The sequence below is a fragment of the Lolium perenne genome, chromosome 7 (assembly GCF_019359855.2).
Source record: "Lolium perenne isolate Kyuss_39 chromosome 7, Kyuss_2.0, whole genome shotgun sequence".
NCBI classification, from domain to species: domain Eukaryota; kingdom Viridiplantae; phylum Streptophyta; class Magnoliopsida; order Poales; family Poaceae; genus Lolium; species Lolium perenne.
The window spans coordinates 101,197,156-101,216,001 of record NC_067250.2 but is presented as its reverse complement, the minus strand read 5'-3'; the positions used below and the strand labels follow the sequence as shown (position 1 = coordinate 101,216,001).

The following is an 18,846-nucleotide window of genomic DNA, read 5'->3' as shown; positions in this document are numbered from 1 at the left end:
GGAGGGGAACTTCCTTTCTCTTTTTGCCTTTTGTCGTTTGCTTGGCCTTGAGGGGTGCACTTGTTGAACTTGACCTTTTCTCATCTGCACTTCTAGCTGATGATTTGCTCGTGCCAGCAATGTCCTTCTCCTTGGCCTTTTCATCCTTTTTTTGGTCAATTACCTTCGCAAGAGTGCGTGTATAGTCATCCTTCTTCTCGTGTAACTCATACTGCGATGGTGTGTTCAGAAAACTAGTAGCATATTCTATTTGCTTCTCTGTGTATGGCTCTGGCGCTGGAGGTTTTGGCTTATGGAAATGATCATAGTTGTGTTTCGCAACAGCGGCCGCATTTTCCTCGACAGTAAGATCCCAAGGACGGGGGGGAGGAACCTTTGGTACTTTTGGGAGGGGCGACCTCTTGGGGACAGGACTCTTGAAACGCTTCCGGCTGGGTGCATTCCGAGTCTTAGTGGGCGGAGGCGGCGGCGCTGGAGATGGAGATGGAGTACCGATGTCGTGGTCGACGTCGTACCCACGGGGTGATGGTGGCGACATGTGATCAGTAGGAGGAGGTGATGGTGGCATGCGATCACCTGGAGGAGGTGATGGTGACCTGCTGGGACGATCGGTACTAGGTGCTACCCAGCCTGGCAGCCTGATGTTCTTCTTTTCCCAGAGAATGATTTCTCCCAGCACCTCTCTGAGTGTAAGCCCCCCATCACCTCCAGGGATATGGAGCTCCAATGTCTCCCACTGCGGGACAACTGAATCCACCCCGACACGAGCATAGCCAGCTGGAATCGGATTGCCATGCCATGTTGCCGGCTCACCTTCAGGTCCAAATGCCGGTAAGACATAGCCGGCCGCCACCTTAACAGAAACCTTCCTGAACACCTCATGGAGATCACAAGGTGTTGTCTCCTTGATTCCATCCAAGGGGTCGCCAGGACCGGCATCTATCATCATCCGTGTAGGAGGGGCCTCCGAGTCGGCCACGCTGCTGTCTCGTCGCTGAGATATTTCAGCGGTATTATCTGGCGGGCGCTGTCCTTTTAGTTCATTTATCTCCCGCTGCTGCTGCTGAAGCTCCCGCTGCTGCTGGTCAAGTCGGTGTTGGAACTCGGCCATCCGGTCATTCTGCACCTCCAGCTGGCGTTGTTTAGCTCTCGCTCGGCTTCTATAAGTCTCCGCGTCGGCCGGAAACCCAAGCGACCACGGAACACTAGGGCCGAAGCCTCTTGTTCGTCCTCCCTTCTCAGGATTACCGAGGACAAGCGTCAGCAAGTCTTTCTCTCTATCGGGAGCAAACTTTAGTTTTCCCGCCTTTATATCTGTCGTCACTTCAATCCATTTTTGCCTGGGTACCCTAACCCTGGTGTCACTTTCAACAATGTTCCCTGTCTTCATGTCATACTCACAGCCATGCGCGAGGAACCAATTTCGAGCCCTTATGTCCCATCCTTCTCGCGTGGGTTCTGGAGTGATCCCGTTCAGCTCCATCTCAGCCTCTTGTGCATCCCACTTAGGCATGGCTCTTCCGTAGCCCCCTCGCCCCGTATGATGGTGATATTTCTTCTCGCTTGCATTCTTCTTGTTTTTCGCTGACAGTTCACAGCCTCCTCTGATTCTTTGTAACTCACAAATTCTTCCCTGTTATGCTCCTGCTTCGCTAGGTAGTTCTCGAATAATGGAGGCTTCTTGTCTTTCTTATAATTTTTCCATAACCGGTTCTTATACGCCCGGAAAAGTTCCCCCATCTTCTTAAGAGCCCATTTCTTCACTAGCTCTTGCTGCTTAGCATTCTCGGACTCCGATCCCAAATCTGGCAAAGTGAAATGTGCCATCAGGTCTACGAAAAGTGTGTCCTTGTACCTATCGGCAACCTGATTTTCGGACACATTCTTCGTCTTGTTCCATTCTCTCACAGTGATCGGGACACGATCTCTAACCACAACTCCGCACTGATTTTTGAACTTCACTCCGACATTCTCGGTACCACCGGTTGGCCTTCCGGTGATATAGCTTCAATTGTGAAGTGGTCTTTCTTGGTCAACTTCTTTGCCGGGCCTCGTTTCTCTATCTTATCTTCGGAGGCCTAAGAGAATACATATAGAATTGCATTAATGCCTCTATACTAATGCCTCAATACATATGTACATATAGAATTCCATTAATACCTCGTCACCGGAGCCGTCGTCGGCTTCTCCGTCACCGGAGCCGTCGGCTTCTCCGTCACCGGAGCCGTCGGCTTCTCCATGACCGGAGCCGTCGGCTTCTCCATGACCGGAGCCGGCTCGGTCGGCTGTACTCATCGCGGATTATGTCCGCGAATATGTCTTCCTGTTCCAAGTCCCGTTCGAATTGATCCATTGTTTACGCAAAAGAATTAAATCGATAAGTAAATGTTCAAACACAAACCAAACCCTAACCCTAATCAAACACAAACCAAACCCTAACCCTAATCGGCGACACGTGTTTGCGAGAGGGAGAGGGTGTCGGCGGCAACGTGTTTGCGAGAGGGAGAGGGTGTCGGCGACGCGTGTTTGCGAGATGGAGAGGGTGTCGGCGACGCGTGTTTGCGAGAGGGAGAGGGTGTCGGCGACGCGTGTTTGCGAGAGGGAGAGGGTGTCGGCGACGCGTGTTTGCGAGAGAGAGAGAGAGAGAGAGAGGGTGTCGGCGTCGGTTGTTCGCGAGAAGGGAGAGAAGAGGGGAGTTGCGGCGTCGATGGTTTTCGCGAGAGGGAGAGGGGTGTCGGCTAGTGTTCGCGAGATGGAGAGGGGTGTCGGCGAGTGTTGTTCGCGAGAAGGGAGAGAAGAGGGAGTTGCGGCGTCGATGGTTTTCGCGAGAGGGAGAGGGGTGTCGGCGACACGTGTTTGCGAGAGGGAGAGGGGTGTCGGCGAGTGTTGTTCGCGAGAGGGAGAGCGGTGTTGGCGAGAGTGTTTGCGTCGGTTGTTTACAAGCTAACTAATATAAAATTTAAATTAATACAAAATTTAATCTAACTAACTACAAGATTTGAATTAATACAAAATTTAAACTAAGTAACTACGAAATTTGAATTAACTATCTACAAAAATTTAAACTAACTAACTAATACTAAATTTAATCTAAATACTAATACTAATACTAACTAACTAATACTAATTAAAACTAAATACTAATACTAATACTAACTAACTAATACTAATTAAAACTAAATACTAATACTAACTAAACTAATACTAATTAAAACTAAATACTAATACTAACTAACTAATACTAATTTAATCTAACTAAAACTAAATACTAATACTAACTAAACTAAACTAATACTAACTAACTAATACTAATTAAAACTAAATACTAAAAACTTAATGAAAAAAGAGGCCGGGGCATGGGCGCCGGCCGGCACCAGCGACGCCGCGAGGGCGGCGGAGGGTGGCGGCTACCTCGAGGGTGGCGCAGAGGCGGCGGCGGCCGGGGGTGTCCCAGCTAGAGGAGGCGGCGGCCGGAGGAGGCGGCGGCGGCAGGAGGTGGCGCGCGCGGGAGATCTCGTCGAGGTGGCGCGCAGAGGCGGCGCAGTGGCGGAGGTGGCGCAGAGGGCGGGGGCGGCGAAGAGGCGGCTCAGAAGTGGCAGGCGGCGGCCGGAGGCGAGGAAGATGGCCGGCGGCGGCGGCGGTGGATTTCGGCGGCTGACGGCGCGATTTACGCTAAGGAAAATGGCCTCCGGTGTCGCGGGTGGGGCTCCGCCGCGGCGGTAGGTATTTATACCTAGGGCCTTTTGTCGCGGGTGGGGGCTTGACCCGCGACAAAAGACCCCCTTTGTCGCGGGTCAAGCCCCCACCCGCGACAAGGGGGGTCCTTTTGTCGCGGGCCGTGGCTCGACCCGCGACAAAAGGGGGTGGGAGGGGGAGGCGGCCGATCCGCGTGAAGCGCATCCAACGGCTCCGGCCGTTTGAATCCAACGGCCTGGAGCCGTTGGACGCGGATCAGGCCTGGACCGTTTTTGTTTTTCTGTTTTTTGTTTTTCTGTTTTTTGTTTTTCTGTTTTTTTTAAATAAAAACTATTATTTCAATAACTTTTAAATGGTAACTCAAAAAGAAAAGTGTTATATATGAAAATTGATCAGAAAAATCCAATGAACATGAATATGACATCCATAGAACTATTTGCATCTCGCATATATAAATGCTGACACGTGCCTCGCCCGCCGGCCGCCGGCGTGCGACGTGTAGCCACCGCTGACACGTGGCTCACCCGCCGACGCCGGCGTGCGACGTGTAGCCACCGCTGACACGTGGCTCACCCCGCCGACGCCGGCGTGCGACGTGTAGCCACCGCTGACACGTGGCTCACCCCGCCGGCCGCCGGCGTGCGACGTTTAGCCACCGCCGACACGTGGCTCACCCCGCCGACGCCGGCGTGCGACGTTTAGCCACCGGCTGACACGTGCCTCGCCCGCCGACGCCGGCGTGCGACGTGTAGCCACCGCTGACACGTGCCTCACCCCGCCGACGCCGGCGTGCGACGTGTAGCCACCGCTGACACGTGCCATGCCCCGCGTGCGCTATATAGAGCGACGAGTGCGGGCGCAACCACACGTCGCCACCGCCTCCGCTCATTCATCTCCGGGATGCCTCCATGTCGTCGAGGGGCGTCCGGTTTCCGTGGCGTTCGAGTGCATCCGAGCGGTAGGTTCACCGCCGAGATACGCGCGGTGGCTTCCGCCTCACCCTCGGCACGTACAACACGCCGGAAGAGGCGGCGCGCGCGCTACGACTCGGCGGCGTGGCGCTTTCGGCGGCCAGGGCACGACATGAACTTACCGGATGTTTAATCTAAATATGTGGCGGAGTTCCTCGCGGCAACGCCGTTCCTCTTCACCGTCGAGGACCGTCACCGGCATCGCCAGTGCAGCGCCGGATCGCCATCGCCGAGCGCGACGAGCGGTTGATGCGCCGGTGGAGGGCGCGGTCCCCCGACGCGTTCTTTGCTAACCTTAGGGCACAACGCAGGTCCAACAGGCGCCACCGTCGGGCCGTCGCCGCCTTCGAGCTCGAGAACTCGAATACAACTTGGACCGAAAACGACCCTCGGTGGGATGACCTTTGGACGGAGACAACCTCCGACGACGAGTAGAGACTAGACTAGTAATTTATCTATTTTATTGTAATTTCAATAAAGTCGTTGTCGGTTCTATTAGTTTAAATTTAGTTTATAAAGTCGTTGTCGGTTGTTTTTGTTCAATAAAGTGGTTGACACGAAATTTATTACGACTGAACTGAAATTAAAGTACAGAGCTCAACTGAAAAATAAGATACATGGCCAGATTCGAATGTTGGAGCCATTCAATCATAGTCGTGCCTAGTCCTATACACGTCGCCACTGTAGTCATCAAAGTCGCCGACGTCATCGTCGCTAGCATCGGGGTCGCGGTTGTCGAACCTCGGCGGATGACCACGCGTGGGCTGGGATTGAGGGTAGCGCAGGCGGGGGCCACGATAGGCCAGGACGCTCTGGAGAGTCCGGCCGCGCCACCACATCCGACGGCCGGCCTCGTTGAAGTTCGAAGGAGGCGGGCCGTCCTCCTCGTACCTGGCAACCGCCCTCTCACGCCGATTGATGAAGAAGCTGTCCCAAGTCGGGCTGTAGTCGGGATGCCACTGGGGATTCCTCCGCTGCTCAGGCGTGAGCTCGAAATAGTAGTGGTTCGTGATGGCCATCTCGCGTGGCACACCTACAGGGATAGGAGGGACCGGTACGCCTCCGACGCTCAGCAACCAGCCGGTCGGGACGCGGTCATGGGACTTCAGGTTCTGGAATTTTTTCTCCTTCATATTTACTATCCCCTTTATATTCGACGAGAAACCAGACGGAACCTTGATACTGAATAGGGCTTCAAAAAAGATCTCCTTCTCTTGTTTGGTAAGAGCATAGCTGGCAGGCCCTACAAACTGCCCTGGATGATTGCCTTTTATTCCTTTATGCAGTTCCTGGTCCTCCCGTGCTTCTGTTGTATCTTTTGTCTTTCCATACACGCCTAGAAAACCTAGAATATTCACACAAAGATTCTTGGTCAGGTGCATCACGTCGATTGCAGAGCGGACTTCCAGGACTTTCCAATATTCTAGCTCCCAGAAAATAGATTTCTTCTTCCACATGGGCGCATGTCCGTCATCGTCTTTCGGAACAGGTCGACTGCCTGGACCCTTTCCAAAGATAACATTTAAATCCTTGACCATGTCAAATATATCAGCACCACTACGGGGGACAGGCTTCGGACGGCGGTCTGCCTCGCCATCGAAATGCTTGCCTTTTTTCCTTAAGGGATGCTTGCGCGGAAGGAAACGACGATTGAACGGGTACACAACTTTTCTGCTTTTTCCCAAATATTTACTTTCAGTCTCATCTAAACAGTGTGTGCATGCATTGTATCCTTTGTTCGTCTGTCCTGAAATGTTACTGAGAGCAGGCCAATCATTGATGGTTACGAATAGCAATGCTCGTAGGTCAAATTCTTGCTCCGTGTGCTCATCCCACACACGTACACCTGGTTTGGCCCACAACTCCAAAAGTTCATCGACTAATGGCCTTAGGTACACCTCACTCTCGTTGCCCGGGTGCTTTGGGCCTTGGATCAGCACTGCCATCATAATGAACTTCCGCTTCATGCACAACCAAGGAGGAAGGTTGTAGATACATAGAGTCACGGGCCAGGTCTTTGTGTTGCAGCTCTGCTCCCCAAAAGGATTCATGCCATCTGTACTTAGACCAAAGTATAAGTTCCTTGCCTCACCTGCAAAATCCGGGAACTCTCTCCCGATGTTTCTCCACTGCCGACCATCAGCGGGGTGCCTCAACATCGCGTCTTTCTTACGTTCTTCCATGTGCCATCGCAACAACTTGGCATGCTCTTTGTTTCTGAACAAACGTTTCAACCGTGGTATTATTGGAGCATACCACATCACCTTCGCAGGAACCCTCTTCTGGGTGGCTCGCCCTCAACATCACCAGGGTCATCTTTTCTGATCTTATACCGCAATGCACCACATATCGGGCATTTATTCAAATTCTCGTACTTCTCACCGCGGTAGAGGATACGATCATTAATGCATGCATGTATCTTCTGCACATCTAATCCTAGAGGGCAGACAAGCTTCTTTGCTTCATATGTATTGACGGGCAATTCATTATTTCTTGGAAACAGCTTCTTTAATATTATCATCAATTTCTCAAATCCCGAGTCAGTCACACCGACCTCTGCCTTCCATTTCAGCAATTCCAATATGCTACCCAGCTTTCTATGCCCATCTTCACAACCTGGGTACAACAATTTGTGGTGGTCCTCTAACATCTTGTCGAACTGCAACCTCTCCTTATCCGTGTCACAGTCTCTTCTTGCATCGAGAAATGGCCCGACGAAGATCATCATCAACAGGATCATCTCGATGCCTGTTCTTCACCTCCTTCTTCTTCATTGTCGTCCATTGCGGTATCAAAGCATTCGGAGAACATAGATCGATAATACTTCTCATCATTATCTTCTTCCTCATCGCCGTCTTCCATCATAACCCCTTCTTCTCCGTGCTTGGTCCAAACATTATAACTGGACATGAACCCAAACCGAAGCAGGTGGCTCTTAATATCTCTTGAGCAAGAGTAATCCTTCTCGTTCTTACATTTTAGACATGGACAGCACATAAAACCTTGCTTCGACTTGTTGGCCTCGGCCACAAGCAGGAAAGAATTCACGCCCTCTCTGAAAGCGGGAGCACATCGGTTACCGTACATCCATGGATGACTCATCTGCATCATAAGTACAATTATATATGTATCAGATGCAATCACCTTGCTAAAATTAGTATTGTACGGACTATGCATATATATATAGTCGAGAAAATAGTTGCTAACCTTTTTGGATCAAAAAGAGGAGAAATCTTATCAAATAAACCAAGTGGCATCCCTCTCACAAGCATTCCATCAAACACCTCTTGTGCACATGTAGAAAAAATGAGCTAGCATACACCTCCACCTTCACCACCAAGGAAAAAATGAGGTGGGGGGGTGGCTGGCTGCTTCTATATATAGGGCGGGGACATTTTGTCGCGGGCCGTATTACGACCCGCGACAAAAGGGGTGGCCACGTCGCTCCTACCCCTTTTGTCGCGGGTCGTAATACGGCCCGCGACAAAAGGCCGCGACAAAAGCCTCCGCGCGCTCCACATGGTTTCGGGGCGACGTGGCCAGGCCATTTGTCGCGGGTGCAGGCGCGCCCGCGACAAAAGGCTCCCACGGAAGCCCTGTTTTCCACTAGTGATATGCAAAGTTTGGGCTAGTTGGCCCGTGTATCTATAATATAGTGGGATACGTGTCGGTTAGTTAGAGTTTGTCTCGTGCACGGTTGGGATTATTCCCACGTTAGAGAGTCTACGGACTATAAATATGTATCTAGGGTTTATGAAATAAACAACAATCACGTTCACCACAAATCAATCTAGGTGCATCGCCAACTCCTTCGTCTCGAGGGTTTCTTCCGGGTAAGCATCATGCTGCCTAGATCGTATCTTGCGATCTAGGCAGTACAAGTTTATTCGTTGTTCATGCGTTGCTCGTACTGAAGCTTTTTTTATGGCGAGCAACGTAGTTATCTTAGATGTGTTAGGGTTAGCATTGTTCTTCGTATCATATGCTATCATCGTGCAACCCTTAGACATCTAGCCGCCCTTACGCCTATCTTAGGCGTAGGGGCGGCACCCCGCTTGTTCATTATTTAGTAGATCCGATCCGTTATGGTTGCTCCTTGTTCTTCAAGGATTAGTTTAATATCTGCATAGTTAGGCCTTACAAAGGGTTGGAGGATCCAGCGACGCGTAGGGTGTAGTTTGCTAGCCCTAGACAGGATGTTCCGGGGATCAACCTCGTGTTGGTTTTTAGGCCTTGTCTAGGATCGGCTTACGATCACCGTGCGTGACCGCGAGGCCCAATCACGAGTAGGATGATCCGATTATGCGGTGAAAACCCCAAATCGTCGTAGATCGTTTTAGCTTTATCTTGATCAAGCAGGACCACCATATATTTGTACACCTTGTGCGAATCATGGGTGGATCGGCTCCTTGAGCCGATTCACAGGACAACCTGAGAGCCGATCGAGGCTCGTATTTAATGTTTACGTGTATGCCATGCAGGAAACTAAGCGAGGCATCTCCATCACCTTCCTGACCAGGTATAGGTCAGGTGGCACGCCCTTGCACCAGCATCGGACGTGCGTGCCGGAGTCTTTGCGAGCCGTCGCTTGGAGGGACCAGGGCCAGCCGCAGCCCTAAGTTGCTCTCGGCTCTCCTGTGTTGCCCGTCGCTGCTCGCCGGTGGGTTTCTGACCGCAACACAAGTAGATGCCTCATCCAAGGGAGCGGGGTAGCGCGCATACTCGACCATGCAGGCGGCCAGGGATTATTCCGAGTCCACACGGGCGGACCTGTATCGCCTTTGCCATGGTTCTGCTTGCTCTCCGGCGAGTTGGCCATGGAACGAGGCCGTGCACGGTGATGTCCTCGACGCCTCACGCACCCAGCATGTAGATGCCTCAACTGCGACAGCACGCATACTAGTTGATGCAGGCAGCCACCATGGCTCCCGCCCCTGCGGGCGTACCCGTCTGACCTGCGCATGCTCCTGCTTGCCCTCCGGCGTATCAAGCCATCAAGGAACAGACGCACAGAGAAGATAACGGGATTTCTTATCACTTCGCCCGATTTAGCTCTTGTACAGCGGGCCCTACTTTATTGATGGGTTATCAAAACTGTTAATTAATGTTTTTGTGCCTGTCAACATAGATAATTACGGCTTCCTAGGTCTGTTTGGGTCTAATCTCCACCGGTTCATCTGTACCGTCCCTACAATTCATACCACTCCTTCTATTATGAGTGGTAAAAGGTACTATAAAAGAGGCCTATTTTTTTGCTTACACATACATACAAGTATATAGATGCAAGTTTCCACTACAACTTAACTACCGAATTATTATCATATCGTACTCGCTGACCCATTCTTCGGTGCTGGAATCGGTACCAACAGTGTAACTAGAACTACTGACCATGTGTCTGGAACCCCAAAGGTGCCGAGCATATTTGATGTCCAACAGGTTTGCAATATCAAAGTCAATGATATCCAAGGTAGCATCAACCGGACTGCGGAAATTGTATGCTCCAAAAGGTGGGTGGATGATCCTTTCTTCGATACCCTCGCAAAGACTGCAGTGCCCTGACGAAAGCATAAACACACGTCTTATTTCACAATCGCTTCAAAACCCCAAAGGTTTAAGATGCGTGTAGGAGGAAGGGGTGGATGGGCGCAGAAGCTTACCGCTTTGAGAGACAGAGTCCTGCACAGGACAGCATAGCACGACACCCATTGGGTGTTTATATTCTGCAAAGAAGAGCTGTCTGGCTGCCGGATTATCTCTTGGAGTGGCCATGAAATTGATATGTTGGTAATCACGGTCGCCAATGCTGACGCCACAAACAACCTTGAGCTGTAGCTCAGGTCCCTTGAAGGAGTAATTTGGCGCATAGCAATGAGGATTAGATTTAGAACAAGTGACCAAGAAAGGAAAGAGCATATATATGCAGATGTGAATAATGTTTGGATACAGAGACTGACCCCAATGGTGCGGTTCCAGTGATCAATCGCCATGTTGGCGACCTTGCGTCTCCATGATTGCCAGCTTCTGATGCGCTCCTCCCTCTCCACATTGAGCTGCTTGGACTCTGGCACCAGGCAAGCTTGGAGCCGAGGGGCCGAATGTGGAACCAGTAGGGCAGACAGTCGCTCGATATCCTCGGTGGAGAGCACACCGCTGCTATTCGCGAGCAGCTGCGTGACGGCAGGGCTTGTGGCGACTCCGGACTGCGCGAACGCAGCGAAAGCCTCGCAGTTGGGGTGCCTGGCGGCGACAGCGGCCGCGTGGTAGTCACGGCCACGGTCGTCCAGTAGGAGCACGCGAGTAAGGCCGAGGAAGGAGCCCAGCTTGATGTGATCCAGGCTGACGACATCCACGACGGTATCTGCAGCGGCGAAGCGACCGGGGGGAGAGGCAGCGTGGAGCCATACCGTGTTGACGATGACGTTGGAGGCGCCGTCGGGGAGCGGTCCGAAGCAGTGGCCGCCAGCGAGGAGCGCGGGCAGGAGGGACGGCATCGTCTTCGAAGCGCCGTCGGGGCCATTGAAAGGGAGGCGCGCCAGGGCGCGTAGGTAGGCGTCGTGGATGGTGTTCCTCAGGGCCGTCTTCCTCTCCCACGCTTCGTCGTGGGCGACGCCAGGGCCACCGCGAGTGTGACGCGGGAGGTGCCGGAAGAAGAACTGCGCCGCCTCTGGGAGCGCCAGCGGTGGGCGCTTGTTGGAGAGGGACGGCGACGATATGGCCTTCGCCCACCTCGCCTCCAATGGGTTCACCGGCTTCCGCCGCGGACGATCGCGGCGACGAGGGCTCGTCTCCAATCACCTGTCCTCAACCCTCCGATTTGGGAAATTTGATCTGCTGTCCTCGCCGCCATACCTGTCACTGTGATAATAACTATCGAAGCGCCGTGAAAGGCAGATCAAATCAGAACTCTAAGTTGAATCGGATTCGATCTGTTTAGGGGAGCTGGCCGACTTTTTCTAGGACAATTATAAGGTTGTGAATAATAATAATACCTAATTCATAAAGCTCAATTTCTAATACGTGCTATAGCACTGGCTTGTCTTACACGGTGCTCACCCGTCCGCTCCGTCCGATTTAGATCCTACGGCCAGAAGCGATTTCCGACACGTATCAGAAAGCCGAAGCGAATCCCCGTCCTTCTTCCTCTCGTTATTCTCTCCGCTCGCTTCCGCTCGCTTCCGCTCTCGCGTCTGCCGTACTTCCCAGCGTCGCCCACACCAAATCGGACCTCACCGTCGGCGAGTTGGTCTCCGGGAAGCCATCTGCGAGGTCTCATGTAGCATGGGGCACTAGGCGAGAGCAGAATCGGTGGTGGGAACCAGTGGATCGGCTCGTCCTCGCCCGATTTCGCTGCATTCGAGGTGGTGTTAGGTCTGGATTTGGTGTTGTCTGCCAGATCTCTGGATTCTGCGTCTGCTTCTCGTCGGTGTTCTTCGTCAAGTGCTGGTGAGTGCTTCGATTCGGCGCATTTGAGCCTCTCATGTTTCCGATTTTGCGTTTTCATGTGATGCGCGCTCGGTTTTTTTGCGGTGGAGGTACATCCCCCATCCCCGGCTAGGTAGCAATTCATGTCCCCCGTGAGTCCGTTCTAGTTCCCCCACCCACGATTTTTTGATTACACTGTTAGTTTCCCCACCCATGAATTGTTGATTACCCTGTTAGTTCGTTCTAAAATTGTTTCTGCAATGCTTCATACATGCCTTCCGTGTGTGTCCGTACTTGTTTGGTATTGTAGGTGTTGATTATGTGAACGAATAATCTCCAGAGTATATTGCTCAGCTTTTAATTCAGTTTTTGTTCAGGTTGTATTCAAATAATTTTGAGATTCATATGGCAGACTAGTCAAATGTTGTAGATCTGGTTTGTAGGTTTCTAGGTTTTTGTGATTTTTGCACTCATGTGTTTCATTGTAGCTTGTATAAAACCTTGTAGCTAAGTACTTCTCTGTATTGTTAATTTTTTGTTGTTGCATGGCATAGGATGTATATTTTCATGCATGTAATGTATATTTTTAACTGTCTGTTTTTCCAGTGTATATTCATCTGCAAAATATATATTCTCAATTGTAGGATGTATATCCTTATACTTATGATGTACATTTTCTATTTCTGGGTGTTGTTTTTCAAGTTTTAGCTGTCTGCATAGGATGCATATAATGTATTTTTTTACGGTCTGTACTTGCCAATGAAGACACAGTAGTGTGTTGCTGTTGCCACTGAAAGGCTAAGCTGACGGCACAAATTAGTTTGCTCTTTGTGAACTTCAATCATGAATCGTGTTAATTGCTTCCAGTTTTCGAAGTGGTTATGAATGTGAAGGTGAAGCAGAGCCGTATGAATGTGAAGTGGTATTGAAGCCTTGTACTACCTTATTTGGTTTTAGGAAAAAATTAGATAACGGAGGGAGTAGTACTTGTATATCTGAATCTAGTACAGTAACATTTCGTTCCTAGTACAGTTTTCTCTCAAGTAGCAGTTCTCCATCCCCACACAAAAAAATTAGTAGCAGTTCTTCATGCTCGAATGTTGCTGGATATGATCAAATGTGATTGAAAGCATGGTGATAGCGCAAGTGGAGCACAAACAGGGGAGGGGGTAGCACTCCCATTTGCTGGTTCTTGATCACTAACACAAAAGTTGGTTGTCATTAGCTGTAGTAAAGGGTTTAGCTCTTGGTCACCCAGAAGTCGCACAGCCAAACCCTATAGCAAACTGAACCCGCCGCCGCCACGGTGCCACCGCCTCCATCCCATCGCCATTCAACTAGTTTTTGTCTTGCAAATGTACATCATATTTTGTGTAGATGTATATTTTTCTATTTTTCTGTGCTACTGTGCTGTTCTGGAAGTTTGATTGTACCTCTGAGTCTGGTCATGATTGGCTGGGCAGGGCAATTATGGCCACTGTTTGCATGGCGGGTTTTCTTGCATTCACCTGCGGGGAAGGGGGTAGCATGTACAATGTTTATGCTTAGGATGTACATTTTCATATTATTACATCATGTAGGATGTATATCCTTATACATATGATGTACATTTTCTATTTCTGGGTGTTGTTTTTCAAGTTTTAGCTGTCTTTGCCAGTGTATATTCATCGGCAGAATGTATATTCACTTTTTATAGGATGTACATCCTTTACATAGCTGACCACAAAGTATTGAACAATGTTTATGCTTAGGATGTACATTTTCCCAACTTTCTGATTTTACTCAAGCTTTTTTTAGCAAACTATTTTGTCTAAGTGCTGTATATTTCAACTGCATAGGATGTAATAATATGTAGATAACTTCTGTTTTGATCTATGCAGGGTTTTTTTGGACGATTTTACTTTATTTGATCAGCTAAGTTGTAATGAAACCAGTCAATCCAATTGTAAGTTCTGTTCCCTCAATTTTTTTTTTCATTCAATGTTGACTAGGATGATTTAGGGGGGTTGTAATACTTATGGTGCTTTGTTTTCTTTTCTTTTCTCTTTGCAGATACGTTCTAAGACCCCAAAGAGCCGGCAGAAAAGTAACACTAAATTAAAAAGGATGAAGCAGAGGTTACAGTATAAAAATGTGTCTGCGGGTAACGGGCATGACGAGCAATCACCATTGCAGAGTGTCCCTCCTTTGCATGATGTGCACCCAATTGCATTTGAGCCAGCCAAACAGTGGATTGCCCATCAGTTGAAGAAGAAATCCCTGGGGTAGAGACTAATGTTGCTTCCAAGAAACCGAAGGTACATGATAACAAATTTGCTTCTACTTACCGTTTCCTCTTTATTTTTTTATTTTTTGCATGCATTTGGTGGGTGTGCTGTGATGTGAAGTTTATATTTGATGCAGGTCAACTTATTCAACCGTTCTTCTCCAATGAAGGTTGTGAGGGTTTGCAAGGGAATGACGAGCAAGCAGCGTACCTTGATCAGTGAAGCAGAATTTTCCGCCATCCTAGGCATGAAATGCTCCAAGCTAATACCAGAGTTATGCATTTTCCTGATGGAGCACTTCGATCCAGTCGCCTGTGTTCTTGATTTTGGTGATAGGGGGAAGATACCTATTGATGTCCAGTCAGTTGTCAATGTAATGGCAGTACCCATGGGTAATTTTCCTGTCCCATACAAGCAAAATATTGAAGCAACAAGTTCTGTTCTCGAGATGGTGGGGATCAACAATGGCAAGCAACCAACTGTCGCAGCTGTGGAGTTGCAATTAGGGGAAACATATCCTGTTGATGCTGCTTACTTGAGGAAATTTATCATTTACCTAATCTCTTCTGTGTTTGCTCCTACTACTGGAATATATGTTAGTCCAAAGTGTTACCCGGCGGTTATTAACACAGAAGCAATCCCAAGGTTGAACTGGGCAAGATTTATTATTGACATCCTCATTCAGACCGCGAATGCCAAAGGAAGCAAGAATTGGTTTAAGGCTTGCATGCCATACCTCATGGTTAGTTTTTTGTGATTTTGTCTGTTTTTTCTTTTTCCACACATTTCTCAATGGCTCTAGATAACACATACTGATGTGCACTTTCTAATTTGATTTCTAGGTCCTATATGTTGATTCATTGCAAACAAATGCCGTAAAGGTACCAGTTGGTGGACCTCGCATATGTGTCTGGACAAACAAGCTCATAAAGCGTGTCGTAGAGCTGGACACTAACACGGATGGATCGTTTGGAAAATTACCGGTACTACCCCGCTTTTTCCTTATTCTGGTGAAATTTTCTTATAGCCTAAGATTCTGGTGAAAAGTATCTCTCTGTTTTTCGATATTTGTTTTACCTGCATAGGATGTATATTTTACACAACTTTTCTGATTTTGTACATGTAGCTAACAAAATGTTTCTTAAATCTGTTTTGATATATTTCATAAGAAGCTAACAAATGCTTTATACATTTGATGTTTTTATTTTTGTACCTTTAACCCTATAGCTAATTTGTGTCTCCGGTTTCGATTTATACATAAGAAAGAGAATTTGATCCATATAAAACTATAGCTAATTTTTTCACCTTTTTGCATTTGGGAGAAATATACACTGAAGCTTCAAATAAGTTCCAATTGTTACCCTTTTTGCAAATTTACATATAAACTGTATTGTTCCATAGGTTTTTTACCCTCCATACGTTCCATCATATGATGATTTATAATTTTTATTGATAGCATGTATTTTTATATCACTTGCATGATCTCATTTGTTGACCATTTTTCTTTTAAATGTCCCCCAGCTCAAGGCTTGCTTCAGGAACAAGCCATTTTTGTTTTCTGCTGAACCATCTGTTGTAGACATGTTCATCAAACGACATGCACCAATATCTCCAAATGATGAAGTAAGGCTTACCATTTTTTGTTACTTCTAGCGCCATGTTCTACTTGTTATTACAAATACACTAGATTTTCCACTATCCTTTTTTATCTTTTCTTATGTAACAGCAACTGGTAATATACAGAGAAGCTGTTTCTAGCATGTGCAATGTGTTTGAGGATGGTCTTGCGGAATTTGTGAGGTCATTTGCAGTTAATCTAGTGAAGGAAAGCTCTGAAAATCCTCACCAGGCAGAGGAAGATGTGCAGATCATTAGCAAGAAGAGACGTCGTACAAGGCAGAAGGTGACAGAAGCTAGAAATGAGGAGGAGGTGTTACTGGACCACATGGCAGGTACCACAGAAGTGGAGGTTGTTCCAGAAATGGGGATTGTTGCAAAGTCTAAGAAAAGAAAGCCAGATGACAGAATTATTGCTGCTGCAAGGCCTAAGAAAAAGAAGATGAGAGGCTCTGAAATTAATCCGGAAGAGCATGTTGTCATTGAAGATCATCAGGATAATTTTGGCACTGAAGTGCATAAGGAGGAAGCGACTGCAAATTTGTTTGAAGAAAAGGCATTTGGTTGTCAAGCTGACCACATAGTAGGAAACTCTGAACTTGCTGAAGATGAACAACAAACACGAAGCAATGTACAAATGGAAGAACCTGTAGAAGTCAACAAGGATGTGTCAGCTGTAGCTACTCAGGAGACAGAAGTATCCCTTCAACAGACCAACATGGGTGATGCCCTGAGGAATCTCCAAGTTTATGGTACAGGATCTCAATCAAGCACTGAAACTTCTCCAGCTGTTAATAATATGGAAGGAAGTAAAGGGAGCCAAGAGGAAGAGGGTAGCCAAGGTTCAGGCCAACTTAGAACAAAGAGAAAGAAACCAGATTCTTGTAGCCCGATTGGCAGGAGGCCTATCACTAGATCAATGTCACCCATTAAGCAAGATGTTTCCGCCAGCCCGATTGGGAGGAGGCTCACAAGATTTGCTACTGCTGAAGCACGGGCCAATGCTAGCATGAACAAGGTTTCTAACTCGCCATCAAGCGATCAAAGTCACAACCCTATTCACGCTGCAAAGCTTGACAGGGGGATAACCAAGGAATTGGCTGTTCAAACTGCAAATGAAACAAATTATCAGAGAAAGGTGAGAGAGATGGCGGAACATTGCCCATCGTTCGATCTTGGTTTCAGTCAAGTGGAAGAAACAATAACTGAGCAAAAAGACAGTGAACATGCAGTAGATGCGCAAGCAGTACCTGAGAGGGCAGTAGCTGATCAAACAGTAGGTCAGCAACCAGTAGCTGAGCAAGCACTAAGTGAGCAAGCACTAACTGAGAAGACAGCAGCTGACCAAACACTAACTGAGAAGACAGTAGCTGAGCAAACCATACCTCATAAAATAGTAGCTGAGCAAGCTCTACCAGAGAAATCTGTACCTAACCAGCAAAATGTCATGGAAAGACCGGAAGAAGATTCAGAGGTTCAAGAACTTGTTGTTATTTCCAGCAATGATGATAGTGGTGACTCACTGGATAAAATATATGCTTCTATTGAGATGCCTTCCTCATCAGGGAAGGGCATTGTGTTGCAAAATGCAAGAACTTCTCCAAGGACGCCTGGTAGTACCACACCTATTCCGCAAACGAGGAGGGTAGTCAAGCTAGGTCCACATCAGAAGTCTCCATTCGTTGCAAACGCAAAGAAACCGTATGTTCCTAAGTCAGATTCTGAGTTATACGACAAGGTTTGCATGTATGGAGGGAAAACTAAAGATACATTGAACGGCGAAAGGATTATTGATTATGGAGACTTCTACATTTCCCTCAGTGATTTGGCTGACTCTGTCAAGCCTGGGGGTTGGTTAAGTAACTCCACTTGCGAGATCGCGTTGCAAGCACTTTCTACAGAGATGGCCAAGCAGAAAAAATTTGTCATGCCACTTAGGATTGCGGTTAGTGCATTACCACGCATTTTGTTTCCTTTCAATGTTTCCATTTTTCCAGTACTGCCATTGGCATCAGTAGTGCCATTTGTTTCAGTATTGCCATTTTCCTGTACTGTGATTGTGTTCTTCAATGAAGTAGTGCCATTTTGCAGTAGTTCCATTTTATCAGTAGTTTCACTTTTTTTTAACGTGTTATCCTCTTGTTTCCTTCCATATGCAGACAAAACTCAGAAGTGCTGCCACTTGTTTGACGGATAGATCAGTGAAGAAAGCATTCGAGTGTTCTCCTAATCACCGTCTTGATCACAAAGACATGGTAAGTCCCAGGTTTTTTCTTCAATTATTACTTTTCACATATAAACTGTAGTCTTAGAGGAAATAGTTTTAGAGAAAAGATGTAATTACTGTCTGCTTCACTTCGTTCTTTTGGTGAATCTTTTGCAGTGTTTGGATGTAGTTACATATTTTATAGGTGATACAAATCTCGAATGTGATGATTTTTTATACATTTAGGCTTTAATTAAAATTGAGTTGCAAACCTCTTGTTTAGAACAAATTGAGGTATTCATGTTTTTTCAAAACCATGCATGTAATGTTCTCAGTTCTGCAAGACTTGACACCTGACTTGGATGTTATGAATGGGCACTACTACCTTATCGTGCTGAACTTGAAGTCCGGTAGGTTTGAAGTGATGGACTCAATGAGACGTGAGAGTGATCGTGGACTCATGAAAGATTCTCGAACAATCATCGGAAGTATAAAGCATTTGTGGGCAACGAATACAGTGAGTCAAAAATTGATATCTCAAAATATCAAACAGTACACATAAGTACGCCAATGCAGGACACTAAGTAAGTTCTAACATATGCTTTTTTAATTGTTCATCTCAATGTATTCTATTACTTCTTTCTACAGGAAAGTACATTCAGCTTAC

At 47.7% G+C, this 18,846-nt stretch overlaps 1 protein-coding gene across 1 annotated transcript; it reads right to left on the bottom strand.

The window, feature by feature from the left end:
* Positions 1 to 9,918: 9,918 nt before the first annotated feature.
* On the bottom strand, positions 9,919 to 12,212 carry LOC127315792 (uncharacterized). Its single transcript, XM_071823986.1, has 4 exons — positions 12,204 to 12,212; positions 10,622 to 11,452; positions 10,325 to 10,508; positions 9,919 to 10,222 (listed from the first exon to the last, which is right to left on the bottom strand). Exons 1-4 carry the CDS (start codon positions 12,210 to 12,212, stop codon positions 9,972 to 9,974), a joined length of 1,275 nt encoding a protein of 424 aa, XP_071680087.1. The 3' UTR covers positions 9,919 to 9,971.
* Positions 12,213 to 18,846: the final 6,634 nt, after the last annotated feature.

Coding starts and splice junctions, on each gene's coding strand:
- LOC127315792 (XM_071823986.1), bottom strand. Junction 10,509..10,621: donor ACTGGAACCGCACCATTGGG/GTCAGTCTCTGT, acceptor TACTCCTTCAAG/GGACCTGAGCTACAGCTCAA. Junction 10,223..10,324: donor GGACTCTGTCTCTCAAAGCG/GTAAGCTTCTGC, acceptor TGCTTTCGTCAG/GGCACTGCAGTCTTTGCGAG.